This window comes from Chenopodium quinoa, unplaced genomic scaffold (assembly GCF_001683475.1).
Source record: "Chenopodium quinoa cultivar QQ74 unplaced genomic scaffold, ASM168347v1, whole genome shotgun sequence".
NCBI classification, from domain to species: domain Eukaryota; kingdom Viridiplantae; phylum Streptophyta; class Magnoliopsida; order Caryophyllales; family Amaranthaceae; genus Chenopodium; species Chenopodium quinoa.
Window position 1 is genome coordinate 7,154,121 of NW_018742205.1, and position 24,239 is coordinate 7,178,359.

A 24,239-nucleotide genomic window follows, 5' to 3' on the forward strand; every position below is an offset into this window, starting at 1 on the left:
AACAAATTTAAGACAGTGATCTGAACAGCAATAGAGTCTGTTTTAGTAGGAAGAAGGGTTTGGGTATTTCAATCAAAAAACAAATGCCAATAGTCAATATTACTACTAGCTCTTGTTGTAGTTACACTGAAAATAAAGACAAGGATACAAAACAAAGGCCACGCCCACTAAAAGCGCTTGAAATTGTACTCTTATAGCCTAATAAAGAAACCACTAAAACAATCCAGCCTGGGTGCCATACGTAAGCCTAGTCCTGATCCTAAGCAAAAGAACCTGAAGCACCGGGAGCACCAGGTGCACCGCCACCAAATCCTCCAGCTCCACGACCAAAGCCAGGCCTCCTGCCACCCTGCAGATTCAGATACAAGCAAGTCAATATACAACGATAGTAGATGGTCAGTGTAGTCAGGCTTAACACATAATTTAAAAAAATGGAACTAAACCTAGAGAGAAAACTTCCTAACAGTATAAAGAATGCAAGCTACAGTTTCATGAAGGATTGAAGTTAAGTATGACAATATAAACAGATGTCTTGTAGAGCTATCCTCTGGACTACAAAATATGTTCAGCTTAAAGGAAGCATACACTTTCAATCCATCATACAAACATACTCGGTATACCGCACATGACAATTGTTAATTTCACAACATTTCATCCTTCTTTCATGTGGGGAGCTCTTTCTCCTTGTGGTTTACGCAAGGGACGCATCAGCAAGTCAGAGCATTGAGGTAAAAACCAATCATATATACTCTTCATTTTGAACTCAATATAATTAATCTTCATATGGTCCAAAAATAATATACTACCTCCGTTTCATATTTTTTGCAACTTTGGGTATTATTTGTGAGATATAAAATATTCCAAAGTAGCAAAAATATGAAACGGAGGTAGTAGATAGTATAAACTAATTCAATACTTGTAGATCTAGTACAACCAAAGGCTAGGCAATTTCATATTTTCAAAACACTTACACTAAATGAAGGCTGGTAATCGGCTGGAGCTCCACCCTTCTCACCACCAAACTCACCGGGTGGACCACGGGGACCTGAACGGTATCCCTCACGGTCACCAAATCTTGGTCGGTCTCCTTCAAACCTGGGTGGTCCACTGTAAAACAGACAGCAAGCCATTAACTTAAAAAAAAAACTCACATCAAACATGAAAACCTTTTCCCGCAAAGGGCATAATACAGAAAAGCAACGAGTAATATCATACCGTGGGCGATCACCACCAGGACCCATGGGACGACCGGCAGGCTTGGTCTGCTTCTTCAAGGTAGCAGGAACAATTTCTGATGGCAAGTTGAGGTAAGTCCTCAAGAACTCAATACCGTCATTTGTCAAGTACCAGTAGTAATGCATCCAGGCAAAGGTCTCACGGACATACTCCTTTGACTTAAAGCTCTGCATGAGCTTAATCACTTGCAGATTTGGCACATCGATGTCGGGGTGTTTTGCAAGATTATAGTCCTTCTTAGCAAAGCATACACCCTCTGAATTTACAAGGCGGCAATTTCAACAAGGCATGTATACCATCAAGCATCATTTGCACATAATACTTTGTATAACACTAATTTTGAAACAGAAATCGCCATTCTAACTCTTACATTACACAAATCTCCATAATTGGCATCAAAAATCAATTAGGGGTATAGTGAAATTAACTCCTAAATGTATCCCAAAAATTCACACCACCAAGAAAGTCAATAAGCAAGTATATAAACAACTAGCAACAAAATTCAATCTCGAAACTGCTATTAGTTAATCCAATTAAGCTCAAATTCATACAAATTAAACCCAAACTGCAACATAAATATTCTATAGCCAATTAACAATTATATGCACATTTCCTGAACAAAGTTCATTTACAACCAAATCCCAATTAAATACATAATCATCAAATTTTCGGAGAAACAATAATTAACAACAAAATAATCAAGTAAAATTAAGCTATAAACACATACAAGCATACAAATTAATAGAAAATTAAGCAATAACAGGACTAAAATTAAATCAAATTGACAGAATAATTTAGATAAAATTCCATACAAAATTTAAGAAGGATAATAACACATACCTTGAAAGAGGTACTTGCAGATCTCCTTACGATTCTTCTCTGGGATAATCTGAAAAAAAAAATCAAAACCAGAAAATCAGCAATGAAAGTAAATGGAAAATGATAAGGTGATAGAAATTTGCAGAAAAATTAGGGTGAGGAGAGGGAAAGAGATGAAGAACTAACCATGGCTGCGCTTGAGATTGAAGAAGCGAGGAAGATGAAACAGAGGCGAAATAAGACTCAAGCAGCAGTGTAAAAGGATCTCCTTCAAAACCCTAATTTTGATTGCGGTTTTATTATGCCAAAATTATTCAGGGCTTTTTAGGGTTGGGCTGGGCCTAGTTGTTTTCAAACCTTTTTTTGTGTGTTGCTACTTGTACAGCTTACTTGAGCTTGTGGTCAAATATTTGGGTCCAAAGATTTTGTTGTTTTTTTTTTTTAAGGATTCCACCCAGTTTATTCTTTGGACTAATCTGGATTCAAGGTTCAATTCTGAGTGGTTAGTTTCTAGTCCCCTTTCAATTGTTGTTACAGGGGATCGAACATGCGGTCTCCCTTACCAAATGCAGCCCCAATCTCCACTGCACCAACAGCCAATTGGTTAGGTCCAAAGATTATACAATACATTATGCATGTTATGTTGGCATGTACTATGTAGCATACTATCTCCGTTACAAGAGAAAGATGTAAGTAGGGTACTTGAGAATATATGGGGTATCCCTATATATATACGTTATAAAAGTGTAAGATAACTCTTATGAATAGTGTGCTACCAACTATACCCTCAACAAATATGTATAAAAATGTGTACAAATATGTGTATTTATATTTTTAACCTCATTAATGTATTTACCTCATTAATGTATTTAATATTTTCTTTTAATAAAACATATCATCAATTAATTCAATATTTTTTTCTTCCCTAAAAAAAAATAAAAAATAAAAAAACTTCTAATGCTTTATATACTTCATAATTCATTTTTTTTTTTTTTTGGTTAAGGTTGATTAGGTTTTGAAATTTACATTGTTAGATAGCACATAAACAACATTATGGAATTATGAATGGGATTCATATTAAATAGTGATATTTGAGCAAATGTTATCAAGATAAAAAAAAAATCCTAAAAAGGGAAATCGATGATGGAAAAAAAAAATTGGTATTAATTATGGGAGAAAAAAAAAATGAAGGAATTTAAGAGGAAAAATGCAACTAAGTGGTTATTGCTTACATTATTAAGTTTTAGCTGTAACATTTCACATATTATTACTCCGCATGACCTAAGTTCACAAAAAAATCATATGTAAAAAAACGCGCTAGAAATATTATACGAATTACTAAGTATTTTTCAAACATGCAAATCAATTAAGTGTTCTAAATTGTACTAACTATTGCCCCTTAATATATGAAGGGATAATAGTGTGATATGAAATGATGCAAATTAGCTAGTTAAATATTATTTAATAATAATTTAGGAATAACACTGTCAAACTTTAGAAGGTTTTGAAATATAATTGTCATAAAAGACTTTGGTGGCTTTCAATCCCTTATACAAAGCCACCACATAAGCAAACCAAATAGTACTTACTAAAACTACAACCCAATTCAAAGATGTAAACACACGCCAATATAACTTATTCGTAAGAACTAGCCCCTCCACGCAATGCGCGCGTAGGCCACCCTGGTTATATGTAAAGATAGTAATGTTAATATTTTATTAAAAAAATGTGAGAAATGTGAAAGGAAAACAACTAACAAGAAGTAGTAGTGGATTTTGAGTGATGATTGTGAGAGGATATAGAAAATTAATACTTCGTATTTAATGAAGGACGGTTAAAATATAAAGGACGTATAATACTTAAAAAAAGGTTGTACAATAAAAGTGTAATACTAACATAATGAAGAGAGTAAAAGTAATTAATTGAAATCTTGTTAGATTTGTCTGGATTTTAATTTTAAAATCAATGCAAGATTACCTCTCAATCCCAATTACATATTTTAGTTAATTTTAAGTCTAAACTATAGAGTGATATGCTAAAAAGCCTAAATTAGGTAGGTTGTAAAATATATTTAAAATCTTTTCCTCAAAACAAAATATATCTAAAATCTTTGTTAAGAAAGAGGGTTTATTATAAACCTCGGTTTTTTTTTAACTTTTAAGGGTATAAAGCTATAAATTAGAGGTGATCAAAGTTGGCCGGCCCGACCCGATTTTAGGTGGATTTTTTGGCCCAAAATCGGGTTCGGCCGACGCGAATTTTTTTTTTTTTTTGGCGGGTTTGGGAATGCTTTTTTTGCATATTTAGTTGATTTTTTAGGCCCGGCCCGACCATTTTGGGCGGGTTTGAGCACAAAAAATTCGGCCCGAAGCTTGGCCCGGCCTGCTCTGAGACATGTGCAAATTTTTTAGCTTCAGCCCGGCCCGGCCCGCCCAATGATCACCTCTACTAGAAATCTATTTGTTTTCTTATTTTTGATTCCATATGCAAGTAAGATAAACTTAATTATCCTCAAAAAAAAATAAGATAAACTTAATTACTCATTTTTTTATTAACAGGAAACTTAGAGGGAAACCTCCACCGGGACCATTCGGGGCTCAGCCCCCCGTAAATTATTGTAATTAATTTTGTTAATGAACTAAAGTAACCTATATTTACTTATAAAATATTGGGATATAGGGATTAGTTTTGAGCAAGAGGTTAAATATTTAAATTCAGGCCCCTCTAATGTTTTCCGTTACTGGAGAAACTTAATTACTCTCTTGCCTTGCCTTTCGGTTCAAGAAATTCACAAAATAAAATTGAGGCTTTTGATTCAAGAAATTTACAAAAATAAGTTGATCAAGGCTTATAAATTTACTGAATCGTACTGATATTTCAACCGACTAGTAAACAATATCATGCATGATATCTTATCTCATCCTAATAATTAGGAAACCAAGATCTATCATAAATTTGGTAATAATTTTTTTTTTGTAAGATAAACTTCCTCCTAACTTGCTAGCCAATATTCTCACCTTTTTACTATATAAATAAGCTCTTCTCTAATCCCCTTAACAAGATACAAATAGAAGTACAACTCTCAAATTCCAAAAAGCAAAAAAAAAAAAAAAAAAAAAAAAAAAAAAGAAAAGAAAAGAGATCGAACATTATTGATCGTAATTCAACATCAATAATGGAAGGAGTAGTCGATAAGTCGTTCGAATTGCTCCATAAGTATGGCATTAAGATTTCTTGTGACCATAATAACCATGATAATGATACCATACCCTCCAAAATTATCATCGAAGCTATTCTCATCTTTGATTATTGTCATGAACCCATGATTTGTTATCGTACAAACGGTCGACGATTGGTGAGTAAGAGAAAAATACCTATAATACCTAATAACGGTCATACATACAACCCTTTTTGCTCTTCATGTAGAGCATCTCTCTCCTACAATTTGTTTGTCTCTAATAAACACGTGCCTAAGAGCCAAGTGATGAAAAAGTTGAATGACATACGCGAAAAGTTATGGAACTTAGCTACGAGCATGGAACTAACCGATGGCATATATGTGGTTGAACTTCTGAATCATGGGATGGTTCGTTTGGGTCCTGAGCGAGTTTGCAATGAAGAGGAGTTCGAGGAGTGGATTGCGGATGGAAACGATGTTGAGGAGGAGGAAATACCATTAATCAACGGGTTGGAAAGGGTTGATATTCATCATGAGGATGATAATAATGGCGAGCTCTTGGAAAGGGAGTGTGTTATATGTCTACAAAGTTTAAAAATAATGGAGATCAAGGAAGGTGACAATGAAAGTCTAAAGGTCGATGATAATGTTGCTACTGATGTTGGTACTATAACAAAGTCTCTTGTGAGGTTGCCTTGCAAACATGTGTTTCATGAGACTTGTGTACTTAGATGGCTCCATACAAATTATGTTTGCCCATTCTGCCGGTTTGACTTGTCTCAACTCGACGCTAGTGATGATTCTGACGACGATAGTGATGATGATTCTGATGATGTTAGTGATGATTCTGATGACGATAGTGATGATGATTCTGATGACGTTAGTGATGATTCTAATGTCGTTAGTGACATTCTGATGACAATAGTAGTGATGATTCTAATGACGTTAGTGGTGTTCCGATGACAATAGTAGCGATGATTCTGATGATGTTAGTGATGATGATTCTGATGAACGATAGTAGTATGATTTAAGGTGTTGATTTTTTTTTTTACACGTTATGTGGTACTTGTATGATTTAGGGTGTTTTTTATTATTTAGGAAACAATTGATAATAGTGAATGAGCTTATTTTTAAAGTGCTTTATTATTTAAATAATAATTACTCAATTGTTACAGAGTAGAGGTGATCAATTGATAAAAAAAATCGAGCCAATGTGGATGCTTTTTTTTCGTTCTTACTCTTACACCAATTTGTATACGGAGTACCAAGTACTTGCGCTATGAGTAACACACTTATGAATGCACAAAATAAAAATAAAAATTTGTATTTTTTTTTTTTTTTTTTTTTTGGAATTTTTACCCATCTACTGAACGTTAGCATAATATTGCAAGTATGCATTTTTGCAACGCACTTCACTCAACTGTTGAAACTGCAACAATGCAACAACTGCAAACTCAAAACCAAATTCATCAACAAAAAATTCCATGGAAATTAAAAATTAAAACCAAAAATTTTCTTCTGAATTTCAACCTTAATTTTAACTCACACAAATCTCCTTTTTCTCTCCTCCTTAATCTTAAATTCCCAAATTTCCATCTCTTCCTCTGCTCAGATTATCAATCTTTTTCTTCAACAAACCCTAAAATTAAACACAAATTTCTCCGATTTTTCAGTAAATTACTACCAAAGAAGTTCAAAAATACCCAAAATTATTCCCAGAAATCCTCTATTAAATCCAAATTCCTCCGATTTTTCAGTCAAGTAGTGCCAAAGAAGTTCAAAATTCCGTCAATTTCTTCCCAGAAAAGTGGCGTCAAATTGCAACCAGTTAAAAGTTTGTGTGTCGCTTTGCTTGCTGCAATGTTGGTATCTTTATTTCGTTATCCTTTGCTCAAGTTTTTAGATTTTGATGAATGTGGGATTTCTGAGTTTCTTGATAATTTTTGGAATTTAGTTGTAAATTCAATGTAGTATCCTCATTAGTGTTTGATTATGATTTGATGCTGTTCTTTAAATTGTTGGTGAATTTGGAGTAGTGTGTGATGTATATGAGAAGTTTCAATGTACCATTTTCGAGTAGGGTTTAAGCTCAATTCTTTAATATCTTAAAGACTGTTGATTTTTGTTTTTATTTTTTAATCTGAAATGTATGCTATACATGATTTTTAAACTATGGTTTTTCCATTGATCGTATGATTTGTATCCTTTGATAATCGTTGTTGCTAATTAATTGGAAACATGAACTTAAAGTGAGGATTTTAATGGAAGATTGAGGCAGGTTTTCTGGAAAAGATTGACATTGCATTTGACTTCTGAGGTTGATGAATATTGCAAAATTACTGAATGGAGTATTGCTTTGCATCACCTTTGGGTAGGGTTAGTGTTTGATGGTTAAATTCCTGAGTGTCCGAGAACGGGGTTTGGTACAAGTGTGCCACATTTGATACTGACCTACTATAGAAATTGGCCACTGCCCAGTTGGTTAAGCATTGGGTATTTGGGTTAGACACCGCTTTCTTATAACTAGGACTTAGTCGAGAATACATTAAGATATATGACACAATATTGATATGAACCTGCTTGCATTGCTGAGTACAACATGGAAATTATGATACTACAAGCCGAATAGCTGAGGATCTTCCTCAAAATTCAAGAGTTGCCTTTTGCGCCGTTGCTTCTTCACCAATAGTACCACCACAGCGCCACTTAACCCATCTCTGCCTCCATATGCTAGCATGGTTTGTGATTGCCTATCTCCTCTGCCTTCATTTTGGCCAACCACACGGCTTCCCTTCTTCCCAAAAGCCAAAAAATTTCTCATTTGCAGCAAAAGTTATGCTGTTTAGTCTTTTCTGATTTCTGACAATTAGGTTGAGTTTGGGAGCAAAAATTATGATACTGTTCCAGCATGATAGAAAGCAGAGAAAGAAATGCATTCTTTCTGCAGATTATGATCGCTTTTTCGTTGTCACTTTATGTGTCTTCTTAATCTACAAGGCCACCATTGAAAACTTCTGCATATTAAACTCCTATATTCTTGTGTTGAGGCTTTATCTGCAGCCAAATGTCAGACATAATTTTATTAAGGCTCAATGCTCTTTTATTCAAGGCTTTTGACTCTATATTTCTGTTTAATATCACTGCCTATTTATGGTCGATTAATTGTTGGTAATCTTACTTCATGGTTGAAATTGGCAGAGCCAACGAAAACATCCAAACTACTAATGCTAGTGTTTTTTCGGTTCAGTTTCTTTTTGGTTTTCCAATGATGCAGTCAAGTTTTTGGTGTGGATTGCCGCAGAATTTAGACTGTAATTGGTTTTATAATTTCAAATTGATTGGTAAAGTTACCTTCGGGTTAGGTTTAATAGTCTAACGTCTAACATATGTATGTCGACGTATCACATATTCACATATGTACTGATGTATTCATGTTATTGGGGTTGAAATGTTATCCTGTTGCTAATGACCCTTCCAATCATATCAACAAGGCCCAGCAAAGTGAATTGATTAAGGGATGGGTGACATCTTCTCCCCGTGGGTTTAAATATCAAGGCACATACACGTCGAGTTCTTCTGTCAATAATATAGTATCTTGCCATGACAGTGACCACATCTGTCATAGTGAAAGGTTCAGCCAAAGTGGTACATCAATGTCTTGACTTGTACGAGTTTGGGGTTCCAAATGTTTGTAACTACATTATATGAATGTGGTCATCAGACAAGACAATAGTTGTTATGAGCTTGATTACTTTGGATTTGTGGAGAAAGCTTTAAAGAATGACTAACCAATTGCAGCACCTTTTGGTTGAAAGTAGCAACTAGCAAGCATATGGAGCAATTATTTGTGAACCTTAAATGTATTAACTGATGATGTTTTTGACCCTTTTTGAGTGATATAACCAGTCAGATTTGAAGCTAATGAGTAATGAACTTTTCTTTTTTTTTTTTTTTTTTTTTTTTTTGGTTATGAGAAAAAGCTAATGAACTATTGAAGCGTACTGTAATCAATCAGCTGATCACCTGTCTCATACTATGTCTCATTATCTCTTATCTTACCCCCAACACCATCATCTGTGTTCAGCAATAATATTGTACTCTGTGTTCTAGACTCCTAGGTTTGTGTCTTGACTATGTCTCAAAATTAAAAGGGATACAGGACGGAATACATTCAATGTAAGTAGGGACATATAATCATGACTCCCAACGTAGAGGTGGCAATTAGGTCATTTTTATTGGTTTCGAGCCATCACCTATTGAGTTTGAGCAGTGTCCAAACGGATTGAGTCGTGCCAGGATAAGATATGTTTGGGTTGATTTTGGTTTCAACTCTAGCGTCAATATGGCTTTCAGGATTAAAAATGATTACTATTATACTAGACACTATGATTGTCGAGTCAATTATAAGTAGGTTGGATCTCTAGTCAAATGATTTCTTGTTGGGTTGGATATATCAAGTAGTGATCAATCTTACCGAGCCTACTCTTAAGACCTAAGAGTCTTAACAAGTTGTGTTTGCAGTGTGCACCTACAATCCCAAACAAAAGAGTTGGATTATACAAGTAAATTGAAAAGGCCACATGGTCCTCGAGGTTAAAAAAGGCCCAACTGTATTTGCAAAAGTTGGTTAAAGCAGAAGAAGAGAAAAAAAATGTCGTCGCCTGAGAGATTCGAACTCTCGCGGGGAAACCCCATGTACTTAGCAGGCACACGCCTTAACCACTCGGCCAAAGCGACTTCATGTTTATTTGAGTATCTTAAATTATTTATTGCTTATGAAGTACAACACTGTGTCATTCTGTGTTCGAATATGTTTGAGATTTTTCATGAATGGCACAATCAACATTCAACATTGCCTAGTAGGAACTTAGGATCTAAAACAAGTCTTTTAAAAAAGTGTAAGTTGAGGAATGAATGCATTATACTCCCTCTATTCTTATTTTTTTGCCTCATACTTTATTTTAGATGTCTCTTAAAGATTGCCCCTTTTACTAATATAGTTACACACATTTACCACTAAACCCACTTGCACAAACTCAAAAAAGTGAAAAAGACATATACACCCTAATCTACTTGTAGTCTTTTGGTTCATTTCTTAATAAAGCACATTTTGCCTATAGGGCAAACAAATAGGGATAGAGGGAGTATAAAACAAACATTAAGAGATGGAGGAAATAAGATGATACTATCTTCATCCCTTCTTGCATGCCCCATAATAGCATATTCACTTTATCACGTTATGTATGGTAACATTGATGAGAGTGAATGTTGTGGGACTAAAAATATACTTTCAAGAGTGAATGATAAAAAGGCCTAAAATAAGGTGCTAAGTCCAATTTCAATAAGCCTTGAATAATTTTTGTCTACGCTAACTTGATTTAATTTTGGCAATAATAAGTTAAAGAGAATAATAAGTCCATAGTCATACCGAGCACATTCAAAGTGAAAATCAACTAAAAAATATAGAGTCAATTTTTAAAAAGGCAAAAGCTAACGAGCGTTCTCAGAGCGTAAAATAAGAGAACTAAAAGTGAAAATATTAAAGTAAAATTAACATTAATTACATTAATCAATGCGTAATTTTATCATGCATTTCAAACTTAATATTATTTCAAGTAATATATTAAGTAGTTATCTACCCATTATCCAGAACATTTGTTAGCAAGATGCTTTAAAAACACGGTAGAAGTATTAATTTTAATGCCGAAGGTAACTAAAGATTTGAATAACTACAAGCCGTCTCAAATTCACAATGGCGTCATGCTCAAGTGAGTTGTACATAAAATCCAAAGACTATGTAAAACATCTTAAACAAATTTTGAAATTTAGCACGAAGTGGGTCCCACTTTTAGAAGAGGATCATACTACTTCAATTGGGGCCGACTAACACTTTCGTCTACAATCAGAATATACCTTGCACGCGTGCTACCGCGCGTGAGGGTACATATAATATCATTATAAAAACATTAATTTAGTAAATGTGGGTCCATCATACTTATTTTAGACCGTCGATTGATTATCTTTCTTATTCAGCGGCTGATATTAAGAGTCAAAGACCTCTTTCGATGGGTTTCTTTGACTAAATATACTGATAATGAGTGATGAAAATAGAAATAAAAAACATATGCTTTTATAATTTTTTATTTATTTTGGATTTGCCTTTTCACATACTATAGTTTATTTATTTATTAAAAAAAGAAAAAAAAAATAGTTTTTTATATCTCCGACCTTTGACTGGATTGTCACTTCAATCAAGGTGCTTTTCTTTGAAAAATTTAGACACCTACTTAATTGACATAATTGGCCATCGATCTCACTATTTTATTCTAATTTCATCCAATTTCTTTGATTGTCTAAAATGATCTTCGTGTCCTTATGATGATTACTAGATTATCATTGGTAATACTCCTTCAGTCCTATCTTAATTTTTATTAGTAACCGCTTTAATTGTATAGCCCCTTTTTTTTTATTTATTGTTTTATTTTTGTAATTAAAATTGTTAAATGCAATACGGAGCTCTTTTTATGTCTCGCTCTAAATTTTTATTAGTAAACGTTTTAATTGTATGGAATAGATCTTTGATTAGAATTGTCAAATGAAATCTCGGAAAATTTTGTGAATTTCATTTGTGAAAAGTATAACAAGTAAAGTAATGAAAAAACGATGATGTAATAGTCCGTAATTAAATAAAATTATGTTGAATTTAACAATATATGAAAGGTGAGGCGAGAGTGACATTCATGTATGAATACATGATTTTGTATAAATTTAGACTAGTAAAAACTATTTGTAAGGTGTATGGCATGTCACATGTGGCATGATACATACTTTGTATATGATTTAAGAATTAACGGCACGTACAAAGTTTTAATAATTTAGACTAGTAAAAACTAATTGTTACATGCACTTGTTGTTTCGAGGTTTTTTGTACGTACCCGAGAGGAGGGTGTGTACGTCCTGCAAGAGACAGATCTGCAATGCAATACTCGAACGGCCTGGCCACCTACAAAACAACGAACCTCCGGTGTGTCGAAGGTTCACCTCCGACGATCAAATTAGTGACCTGAAAAAAAGGTATTTTTAGAGAGAGAAAGTGTAGAGAAGGGAGAGTATTTTTGGGAGTCATTGCATTTGGAGGATATTGATTGTATCCCAACTGATGTAAATGATCAGTATTTATAGTGCATTGGGACATGTGCTTTTTAGGTTATTTAGCCTAAGTAGATAGGCTTCCCACCGTCTTACGGCTTCTAGGGTTATGGTTTTGAAGCTCGTTTTTCCTCTTCTATCATTGAGTGACACGTGTCACAGTGGCATTGGTCCACATGTCAAGGGTATTTTTACCCTAAACACTTGTCATCTTTGTATGTACACCTGCTTTTATTATTCAAATTATGAAATTATAAGTTGATGTACTCCATGATTGATAAATACTCCGTATAAGACTAAATAATATTTACACTTGTTATATTTGATTACTATTCGGATTCAAATAGAAGGGGATGAACAGTCAACATCGGGAAGTATTTGGAATAGTCGTTTTTGTAACTACATACCAAAAAAATAAAAGAGAAGGTTTGAGTTGATCATTCCAATTACAACAATATTTATACTTCAAATGACTACATTTATTACTAGACAAGGAAAATATTTGATAATGAAAGCAACTTAAATAAATAGAACTAATAGATCTTAACATTCAAATGTTAATCATGTCTTTAGACCATTCAAAATGAAACTTATTCAACTCGTTGTAAATCATTTAACCTTTCAAACTCCTTATAACTCCTTAAATGATGATGGGGATGTTACTCAAGTACAATCATCCCTTTAAGAAAAAGTCATATATTATGTGTTTCGGGGTTTTCTGATGTCCTGCGGGAGAGTTACAATTCCGAGACTGGAACCGGACGCCTGTACCTGCAAAATAACGGAGACTCCTGGGAGCTCCGCCTCCAACGGTCAAGTTAGTATCTGATTAAGGAGTAATTAATGCGGAAATTAAAGTGATTTGGTCTCTCTAGGTGAGAGTGTTTAATGTAGGTAATCTGCTTTGTTAGCGAGATCAGCCGGTTATTACTGTGTGTAATTAATGTGTTTTTTCCGTAATGTTTCTATTCTCCCCCTTAATGAGGATTAAGGGAGGTATTTATAACCTTGGAAAACGTGCCCATCCTAGGTTTAGGTTAACCTAGGGCCGGTTGGGCTTCCCTCGGAAGTTGGGCCTGGGTGGCCGGTTTCTCCATTAGGCATGGAGTATGCCACATGTCATGACATAATAGGTCCAAGGTGGACGAATAAGCGCGTGCCACGTGGCAAGCCCTGACAGTTCCAACTGGGGGACACTTGGCAGGACCTGATTGGTCCACGTGGCGCATTCCGATTGGTGGGAGCGAAATCCCCTAATCATTTGCCCCTCACAGGTGGCACGTGATTGGTCACGTGTTTCCTGTGACAGGTGTCGCACTGTAACAGGCGACGGCCTGCTACAGGTGTCAGTCGGCGAAAGGACGAGAGATTTTCCCGCCCAAATTTTGAATTCTGAAAGTGACCCTTCGCCTTCTCACTTCGCCTATATAAGGGAGAGTTGTCTTGAGTCATTTTCACACTTTGAGAACTTTTTGAGAACATTCGGACCCCTGAACTTGCTCTGACATTTTGGACCTTTTCTGCCTACCGCCTATTCTGACAAGCCGACTGCACAGGATTTTCAGAACTTCATCAACCGTCACTCGTTCAGGTAACTCAGTTCTCTTACTCTTAATTTTCTTTTTATTTTCTGAAATGGCACCACGGAAGCACACGACACGACCTAGGTTAGTGATCAGCAGGTCACCGGGGACGGCTGAATCTAGGACTAGGAGTGTCGCCTGCCCTTTTCCGGACCCATCTTTGCCCTTTATACAAAGTCCGACTGTATCTGTGTCTATGCAGAGCAGGATGGCCAGAACGAAAAAGACAGCTAGGATCTCAAATTCAGACGGCTCCTCCCACAGGGTGCCGCTTAGTGAAACATCTGACCAGGCGCCAGATGTGGAAGTGAAACAAGGCGGCCTGGATGCCGGCAATTCTGTGGGGGGAGTCATAGTGACCCCTTCCCATTTAACAGTTAACAAATCTGCTCCTTTTCAAAGAGAGGAGGCGGGCCCCTCCGGGAGAGGGGAGGAGTCATCCTCTTCGGACTCGTCGGAGGACGATTCCGAGTCAAGCTCTTCTGGCCATGCTTCTTTGGGTACAGAAGAGAAAAACAGCCGCCTGCAGGAGGCGAGACTTTCTCACGCAGTTGAGAAGGGGGACAATTGGGCGGAACCATCCGTCTCTTACCGAGAGCTAAATACCCCCTACTACTGCACGGTACCTCGGGGCCGAATCACAGCCATGCAAGAGAAAGTGGAGAGCTTTATTGCAAACCACACCATGGGCCCCGATTTTCTAGTGTTTGTGCCGGATCCAGAAGACACAGTCGTCTGGCCGGCTGGTTCCAGTTATGATAGCGCCTGCTTTGGCTGCTATGAGGCGGCCATCAAGGCAGGGCTTCGCTTCCCATTACATCCGGCTGTTCAGCGGATTTTGGATGGGTATGAGTTGGGGTTATGGCAGTTAGCCCCAAACTCCTGGGTCAACGTACTCGGCTATGTGGCCGGGTGCGAACTGCACGGGGTGGAGTCGAACTTCGAGGCTTTCGCCCACATGAACTACCTCAGCCGGACCCCTAAGGCAGGCGGTACCGGCTGGTATCAATTGACGAGCCACAGGGGCTACCTCATGACAAGAGGTAAAGCAAACAAATGGAAGGACTGGCGGAGCACCTTCCTTATCATTGAGAGTTCAGACACAGAGCTGAACAAGCGCTTCAACAGGTGGAACAGGAATCCGCCCCTTCTTGCAGGCGGCCGCAGCATGCCGCCTGTTCCCCCCAAGGCTAAGAAAGAGATCCTAGATAAAGGACTCTTCAAAGTAGAGTCGAAGGTGAACTCTACTTCAGGGGTACGAGAGCAAGTACCCCTGCACTGCGTCCCGAGCTTCAAATGGCTCTACGACGAGTACTTTTTGGCCGCCTGTGGCCTCAGCAGTTGGTGCTCAAGAGGTAGCCGACCTGTCGAATACTCTGTTGTTCCGTGCATTTCTTGTTATGACTTTTATTAACTTTGCTATTTGTTTTTGCAGCGGACGCCATGAGCAAAATTACCGCCTCCAAGACTGCGGCGGCCATGTTGCGGGCCTCCATCATGCAACAGTCTTCAACCGAATCCCCCAACAAGGGGGCACCCTTGGTGAGCTCCGAACCTTTCACCCTCTTTTTGGAGTGTTTATGCATATACTGACTTTTTTCTTCTGTTTTAGACGGGTGCTCCAAGAGCTTCATCTTCCCAACAGCCGGACCCCAAGGCCCGGAAGACGACTGTTGGGAGCTCTCCTGGTTCTGCCAGGAAACAGGTGGCGGCTGAGAAGCAGCCGGCCACTTCTTCTAAAACTCGAACTGGGCCGCCTAGAGGTATGAAGTTGTCCTTGTAAATTTTAGACTTGCTCCCTTTTTTACTAAGTCTAATCCGTTTGTTTATGCTTGATGCAGCCGGCCCCCAGGACCCTGACTTGGTAGAGATGGCCAAGTCTATGATCAGGGCAGTTCCTCCAGCTGAAAGGGAGGCGGTCAGGGGTGTCGGCACCCTTGACCTTGACGGGATTGCAGGGGTCCTTGCTGAGGTATACTTAGCATATTTTTGAGTATTTGAATTTCTGGACGCTTGTTTTATTTTTTGTTTGGAAACTGACGCCTGTTTCTTTGTACTTAGGCCCTGCTCCGAGTTAACGGCCTTCGCAAGCCGCTTGATCGGAAGAACAAAGAGGTAAAGGCTGCAAAAGCTATGGCCGCCTCTGACTGTGATAAGGCAATGTTTCAAATTGCCCAAAATGAAGTTCTGACCATTGATATTCTTTATTATCAGGCGCAGGCTACCGCCGCTGTTCGGGCTCAGTTAGAGGCGGCCCAGAAGAAGAATGACGAGCTGGAGGCGACCATCACAAATCTCAAGGCCGAGCTGAAACCTCTTCGCCTGAAAATGTACTCTTACGAAGCCATGGAGAAATCCTTGGCCAGCGTAAAGGAACGCCTGGTGACCTAGGAGAAGAGTCTTACCCAAGAGCTCTCGGAAAAGGCCGAGCAAGAGAAGAAAGAGCTCGTCCGGGAGATGATGGAAGACTCCGCTCAAATCCAGCGCATGACCTGGGGTCGCCTCTTCCCCAGTGCCGACTTTGCCTCTTGGGAAAGAACGTACCGCCAGTGTTCGGATACATATAATCAAGAGATCCTGGCGGCTGCTGAAGAAGAGGCGTTGGAGTAAGCGTTGGAGGAGGAGGAGCCGGTAGTGGCTCTTGTGCCGCTTGGGGGTAAGGCATCAAAAAAGGATGCAGCTGAAGCCGAGTCCAGCAAGAAGAGTGCTGACCAGGCGGCAGCTGCTAATACTGAACTGCCCCCTTCTTAAGCTTTATGTATTCTTTCCACGGCCTGCGTGCCGTTTGCTTTGTATTTACCCGGCCAGAGGGCCGGGGCTTTGAATATTTTGCTGGTCTTTAATGACCGGCTTATTTTTAATGAATTTTTGTTTTGCTTCAAATTTGTCTAAGTATTCCATATCTAATATCCAATTGTTCACTAGACCAACTGTTTTACATGGCCGAACGTTGCAGACAGGTACGGATAGTTAGTACGCCGCCTATGCCCCTGGACGACTGGTTGTCTGTTTCCAGGATAGACGATCAGTCGGCCATTTATCCAATCAGTATTCGAACTATTTTGTCTGGATCCTTTTTAGGCAGGTGGTCCTGTCATTTGTAAATTTAACCCAGTAGGAAAGTGGTCTGACCAAGTAAATAGAGTATTACCTAGTCGCCAAGGAACTGAGTAGTAGAGATAACAAGCGGCGGGTACCGGTTGTTTCCCTTTATTGCCAATGTTTATTGGCTTTTAACTCATAATTTGTTAACCTAGCACGAGTAGTGGTTGAGAGCCCCTGTTTGTTAAAAACTGGCGGACGACTCATACCTTTTAGGCTCCATACTAAGTTTGAGTGACTATAAGTTAACATAGGAGTTACTTAGTCTTCGTCACAATCTAGATTGAGTAGTAGAGGTACCAGGCGGCGTAGGCCGGCTGATCCCCTTGATTTGCCAATGTTTGTTGGCTATTAACTCAATAGGTTACCTAGTAGGAATAGGGGTTTGAGTGCCCCTGTTTGCCAAAAAACAGGTGGTCTACTCAAACCTTTTAGGTTCCATACCAAATTTGAGGGAGTGACTGAGTTAACGTTGGAGTTACTCAGTCGCTGTCACTTTTGCTTGAGAAGTAGAGGTACCAGGCGGCGTAGGCCGGCTAGACCCCTTGATTCGTCAATGTTTGTCGGCTATTAACTCAATAGGTACCCTTGCATTTATCCCAAGTAATACAGGCGGTCATCTGACTCAGATGTCAACTGCTACCACTGGTTTGGTTAGTGATAGAGTTATCCTTGTCTCAAAAACGGCTACGTGGTTGCCCTTGGGGATAGTCGTATAGGTGCCGTGTAATTAGTTTATAGAACAATGTTCCACCCAAAAGGGAGCTTCTCTCTGCGATGAATTTCATCCGGAGGGATGCCGTCGGACGCCTGCTATGATGTTGGGACAGGTCGTATTAGTTTTGTAGATTTGATCAGTTGGCTTGGCGCCTGGTCTGATCATTCGGCCTGTGGCCTTGGTAAGTTCTTGGTGAACGTAGGTGCTAAGTAAAAGGAGGGTAGCCGCCTGTTAGACACAGGGTCGGCCAGACCCTAATCTTTTTAGCTAAGTATTAGGGGGGTGACTATGTGTTTGGAACCAGTCGGCCATCTTCTTATGGAGAGTAGCCGACTATATGCCCAGACGACATGCCCCTATTGTGAGTAAAATACTCAATGGAGAGTAGCCGACTGTAAAGGTACAGACGACATGCCCCTCTGAAGATAGAGTGAAAAACTCAATGGAGAGTAGCCGACTGTAAAGGTACAGACGGCATGCCCCTCTGAAGAGAGTAAAAATACTCAATGGAGAGTAGCCAACTGTAAAGGTACAGACGGCATGCCCCTCTGAAGTAAGAATAAAAATTAAACATGGAGAGTAGCCGACTATTTGTTAGTAGGCGTGCCCCTCTTAGTACGAAATTGAATAGTAAGTGCAAACTTTTATTAAGTAGCTCTTGACTATTTACATCATTCAAAAGAAATATTTCTTAAGATTATCTACATTCCAAGTTCGAGGCAACGGTTGTCCGTCTGGTGTTTCCAAACGGTAGGTACCGTCCCTGACTTCCTCATAGATTCGGTAGGGTCCTTCCCAGTTGGGAGTTAGTTTGCCAGACTCATTAGCCCTACCAACTGCTTCCATTTTTCTAAGTACAAAGTCCCCTACTTTGAGTGGACGCCTGTGTACTTTTTTGTTGTATGATCTAGTCATTCTCAGGCGATAGATCTCATGGCGCAAGACAGCATGGCTTCCCAGTTTGCCTCTTCGTCATATAGCATTACTCGAAGAGTCGGCTCGTAGTGTTCTATTGGAAGAACAACTTCCGCACCGTAAGTTAGGAGGAATGAAGTTTCTCCAGTCGCCCCTTTTTCAGTCGTCCTAATGGCCCAGAGAACATGTGGTAGTTCATCCGCCCATAGGCCGCCTGCTCGTTCAATCTTTTTCTTGAGACCGTCTGAGATGATTTTATTAAAGACTTCTACCTAGCCGTTTGCTTGTGGACGGCCGACAGATGCAAAGTAGTTTGCAATTCCTTGGTCACCCAACCAGCTTTTGAGAACAGGCGTCTCAAATTGGGGACCATTATCAAAAACCATAGACATGGGAACCCCGAACCGAGTGATGACCTTTTTCCAAATGAATGAAATTACATCTTTCGTCTTGATTCCCTTTACAGCCTCCGCCTCTACCCATTTAGTGAAGTAGTCGACGGCAACAAGTATGTACCTCCTTCCGCCTGTAGCAGACGTATATGGACCCAGAATGTCCATGCCCCACTTAGCAAACGGTAGTGGGTTGTGAATGGTAGTGAGGTCAGTAGCCGGACGGTGAATTAGTTTGCCAAACCTTTGGCACTTGTCACATTTTTTTCACCATCTCCATTGCATCTGCTTCCAAAGTAGGCCAAAAGTAGCCCTGCCGCCTTGCACTTTGAGCAAGCGTCCTACCGCCTATATGAGAAGCACAGTAACCAGAGTGAAGATCGTCTAGTATCTCTCGTCCCTTTTCTGGAGTAACACACTTTAAGAAGGGTTGAAGGTACCCCTTTTTGTGAAGTTCTCCCTTTATCATTTCAAAACAGGTGGCTCGTTTTTTTCAGTGCTGCCGCCTGTTGAGGATCATCCGGCAGTGTACCGTTTGTAAGATATGCCCTGATTGAATCCATCCAGGTTGAGCTTCTGTCTAGGATTCCAATAGGGTTTTCCTCGATGCTTCTCTTCTCCATTACTTCCCAAAAAACAGTTCGAGGAGTATCAGAGGAGGCGGATGATGCTAATTTTGACAGTGCATCCGCCTGGTTGTTTTCTGATCTCGGCACTTGGATCAGATGGAAATCCTCAAGGGAGCCGACTGCTTGTCGGACCGCCTGTAAATACTTGATCATGGCCGTATGGGTTGCTTCTTATTCGCCATTGTACTGACTCACTATCAATTCGACATTTTTCAGTACGTGACTGACAAAGTAGACCGGGAGCTGACAGCCGTCTCTTTCAGCAAGGAGAACAGCGCTTAACGCATGATCAGAGACGGCCAGGTACATGTAGAGTACCTCTTTGGGCAAAGGACTGACCAGCCTCGGCAAGGAATGCAAGTGAACTTTTAATTTCTGGAAGGCGACCTCAGAATCCGGCCCCCATTCAAACCTTGCCTTTTTCTTAATTGCCTGGAAAAAGTATAGGCATTTGTCGCCTGATCGGCTTAGAAATCTTCCCAAGGCCGCCAGACAACCTGTTAACTTCTGAACCTCTCGGATGGTACGAGGCGACTGCATGTCAATGACCGCCTGGACCTTCTCAGGGTTCGCCTCTATTCCTCTCTGATTGATAAGGAATTCGAGAAATTTCCCAGAGTCAACTCCAAATACACATTTCTTGGGATTGAGCATGACATGGTGCCGCCTGAGTGTGGCGAAAGTTTCTCGGAGGTCCGACAGATGATCTTTCTGAAGTTTAGTCTTGACAATCATATCATCAATGTATGCCTCGACGTTTCTCCCAATCTGATCAAAGAACACAGTGTTTATCATTCGTTGGAAGGTAGCCGGGGCATTCTTAAGACCAAACGGCATGACCGTGTAACAGTATAACCCCTGATCAGTGACGAAGGCCGTCTTCTCCTGATCTTTCTTCCATAAAGGAATTTGATGGAAACCAGAATAGGCGTCCATAAAACTCATCAAGGCATGGCCGGCTGTTGAGTCGACCAGGTTATCAATTTTAGGCAAAGGGTAACTGTCTTTGGGGCACGCCTTGTTTAAGTCTGTGTAGTCTACACACATTCGCCAGGTGCCATTCGGCATTTTAACAAGCACCACATTTGCAACCCAGTCTGGGAAGTAACATTGCCGAATGAACCCTGCATCAAGTAATTTTTTAACTTCGGCGGCTGCCGCCTGACTTCTTTCTTCGCCATGGTTCCGCTTCTTTTGCCGTACCGGCTTCTTTTTCGGATCCATTGCCAGTTTATGTACCGCCAGATCAGGACTAATGCCTGGCATTTCATGGACTTCGAATGCAAAGATGTCCTTGTATTCTTTCAATAGTTTATGAAAGTCGTCACCAAGGTCTCTCAGTGCAGTCGTCCCAACTTTGACTGTTCGATCAGGACGTGAGTCGTCTAAGATCAGGTCCGTATGCTCACCAGCCGGCTGAGGGCGGAACTCATCCGACCGCTCTTCTACCACTGATTGATATTTTCTTTCTTTTCTTGCGGCCCCTGTTTGGGATGCCTTTCTCTTCTTGCCGCCTGCTTCTTGAACAGGCGCACTCTCCTTGACATTGTTAAGGTCTGTTTTTTTTACCGCTTGACCCAGTGGCCATAACAGTGGGCTTGACATCCGAGAGATAGCACTCTCGGGCCATCCTCTGATCTCCCCTTAGGGAGCCGACTATTCCATTATCCCTCTCAAACTTGAGCAACATAAGAGATGGGATTATAACAGCCTTGGAATTATTCAGGGTAGGTCGACCCAGAATCATGTTGTAGGCCGAGAGTTCCTCTACTACCAGGAACCGGACTACCATGTGTCGTCCTTCCCCTTTTTCGCCCAGGCGGATGGGTAAATCTACTCGTCCCAGTGGGTGGACGACTCCTCCTCCAAACCCTACTAAAGGGTGGGAGGCCGGATGTATGCAATCAGTCTGATATTTTAGTTTCGACAGACATTTGCTACTGATGAGATCTGAGGAGCTTCCGGTATCTATGAGGATTCGACCAACTCTCTGGTTGGCCACATTACATTCAATAACGAGAGGGTCGTCATGCGACCCCCTTACCCCTCCTAGATCTTCTTCAGTGATGACAATCTCAGGAAATGAATATTTGGACGGCCGTTCTTGGTGAACGGAATTTACATTTAACCGCCTGATATTGTCTTTGTTGCCCCTAATAGTGGGGCCGCCTCCTGAGAAGCCGCCTGCAATGGTGTAGACGACTGCATCATCTGTATCAGAGCTGTCGGCCTGCTGATTCTTTTTGGCCGACTGCTTTTTTGAGGAAGTGTTCCCCGTAGATTTCTTGACATAAGTGTCAAGATCACCTTGCTCAGCCAGGCGGTCTAGGTACCGCATGAGACTGATGCAGTCATTGGTGTGATGACCATCATCATCATGATAAGCACAGAATTTATCTTGGTTCCGATTGTTTGCAGAACCCTTCATGGGGACCGGCTTCTCAATTGAGATCCGTCCCTTGATTTCTTTTAGGATAAACTGGTTATCCTTGTTAAACGCATACTTTGGGGAGTATGGTTTGAATTCTTTTTTCTTTTTCTGGGCCGGCTGTTTAGAGGAATCAGCCGCCCAGACCTCTTTTCTTTTCTCAACTTTGTTTGACGACTGTTTCTGTCGTCCTTCACTTTTGTCGAACCTTTTCCCGTCCGACTGTTTTATCGTACAAAGATCAGTCGCCTGTATATAGGCTTCTGCTTCAATCAAGGCCTCTTGAAGAGTCGCCACCCTTTTTCGAACCAAATCAAATTTGAAGGTAGACCCGTCTTTGAGACCTCTGAAAAAGTCAGTATAAGCTACCTCATCCGGTAACCCTTGAATCTGTATTCTCATCAGGTTAAACCGCCTGATGTAAGAACGAAGCCCCTCCTTCTCGCCCTGCTGAATTGTTCCCAAATCAAGGGTCGTTTTCTTCGCAGGGATGTTTATGGCGAAGTTGGAGGTAAATAAGTAAGCAAGCGTCCTGAAGCTATTTACACAACCAGTCGGCAGGTTGCCGAACCATTGCTGTGCGATTCCTTTGAGAGTCGCTGGGAAACACTTGCACCAAGTGGGATCATCCAACCCTTGAAGGTACATCAGGTTGGTGAATGCCATCAGATGGTCTTCTGGGTTAGTAGTGCCGTCATAGGCACCTACTAGTACATTTTTCACTTTGGCCGGCTGAGCGGCTTCAGTAATTTCCTTGGAGAAGGCCGACGGCTGTTCACCAAGTCTAAGCAACCGTAGCTGCCAGTCCATAGGTTGGACGTTTTTTGCTGCAGGTCCACCAAACGGAGGTGGCTGCAAAAAATACTGTTGTTGCGGCACAAATGGTAAGTTTGGTACCGCCTGGTCACTATGAAAGCCGGACTGACGGGAGGTGCCGCCTGACTGACTCTCATGGTACGACTGAGTATGCCTCATCGAGGCATTTCACAAACTGTCTTGAAAGTTTGAAGTAGAGGCCGACTCTAACAATCGGTCACTCTTCTTCTGCTCTAGCAGTAGCCGATTATCTGTGAATGTTTGCTTCGACCCGTCCGCCTGAATATGACGAACATGTTTCCTATTTCCTGTAGGATAACGGAATTTTGTGAAATTAAGGGCAGGTGGCTCCCGCTTCCTAGATTTAGGATGAGGAGTCGCCTCTCGCCCTTGAACTGGCTTCCTCTTCAGTGAAGTGGAGGGTTTCTTGGCCGACTTCTCCTTGACTGGAGCAGGCGGCTTCTTGTTGATCAACTCTTGAATCTCTCCCTTGAAGTCCCTCATGAAGGTCATGAGTTCGTTCCTTGTGATGGGAGCAGACCCATCAGTCGGCTGTTGCCGAACAGGCGGTGCACCTGCTGGCTCGCTTCCTGTTTGAAGATGCTCCCGTTCCCTCCTGTCGGTATGACGGGTACGTCGGGCCCTTAGGGTCCCGTCTGAAGCTGTATGAGCTTCAACTTCAAATTCACTTTCGGTATCATGGTCCGACTGAACTTGAGGGTCGTCTAGGGGACGCCTCTCTTCAGGAGTCGGTACAGACTTGGATGCCATCTCAGAAGTACTCTCCCCACAGACGGCGCCAAATGTTTCGGGGTTTTCTGATGTCCTGCGGGAGAGTTACAATTTCGAGACTGGAACCGGACGCCTGTACCTGCAAAATAACGGAGACTCCTGGGAGCTCCGCCTCCAACGGTCAAGTTAGTACCTGATTAAGGAGTAATTAATGCGGAAATTAAAGTGATTTGGTCTCTCTAGGTGAGAGTGTTTAATGTAGGTAATCTGCTTTGTTAGCGAGATCAGCCGGTTATTACTGTGTGTAATTAATGTGTTTTTTTCCGTAATGTTTCTATTCTCCCCCTTAATGAGGATTAAGGGAGGTATTTATAACCTTGGAAAACGTGCCCATCCTAGGTTTAGGTTAACCTAGGGCCGGTTGGGCTTCCCTCGGAAGTTGGGCCTGGGTGGCCGGTTTCTCCATTAGGCATGGAGTATGCCTCATGTCATGACATAATAGGTCCAAGGTGGACGAATAAGCGCGTGCCACGTGGCAAGCC

At 40.6% G+C, this 24,239-nt stretch overlaps 2 protein-coding genes and 1 non-coding gene across 3 annotated transcripts; 1 reads left to right on the forward strand and 2 right to left on the reverse strand.

Moving 5' to 3' along the window:
• Positions 1–21: 21 nt before the first annotated feature.
• LOC110731194 (40S ribosomal protein S10-1-like) lies at positions 22–2,366 on the reverse strand. Its single transcript, XM_021911029.1, has 5 exons — positions 2,242–2,366; positions 2,077–2,125; positions 1,216–1,492; positions 972–1,107; positions 22–349 (listed from the first exon to the last, which is right to left on the reverse strand). The coding sequence occupies exons 1-5, from the start codon at positions 2,242–2,244 to the stop codon at positions 260–262; spliced, it is 555 nt and encodes a 184-aa protein (XP_021766721.1). The 5' UTR covers positions 2,245–2,366; the 3' UTR covers positions 22–259.
• A 3,224-nt stretch (positions 2,367–5,590) lies between these two features.
• LOC110732844 (E3 ubiquitin-protein ligase SIRP1-like) lies at positions 5,591–6,196 on the forward strand. Its single transcript, XM_021912848.1, has one exon. The coding sequence runs from the start codon at positions 5,591–5,593 to the stop codon at positions 6,194–6,196; it is 606 nt and encodes a 201-aa protein (XP_021768540.1).
• Positions 6,197–9,888: 3,692 nt separating this feature from the next.
• TRNAS-GCU lies at positions 9,889–9,970 on the reverse strand. The gene has a single exon. It is a non-coding gene; the product is annotated as a tRNA-Ser (tRNA).
• Between the last annotated feature and the right edge of the window lie 14,269 nt (positions 9,971–24,239).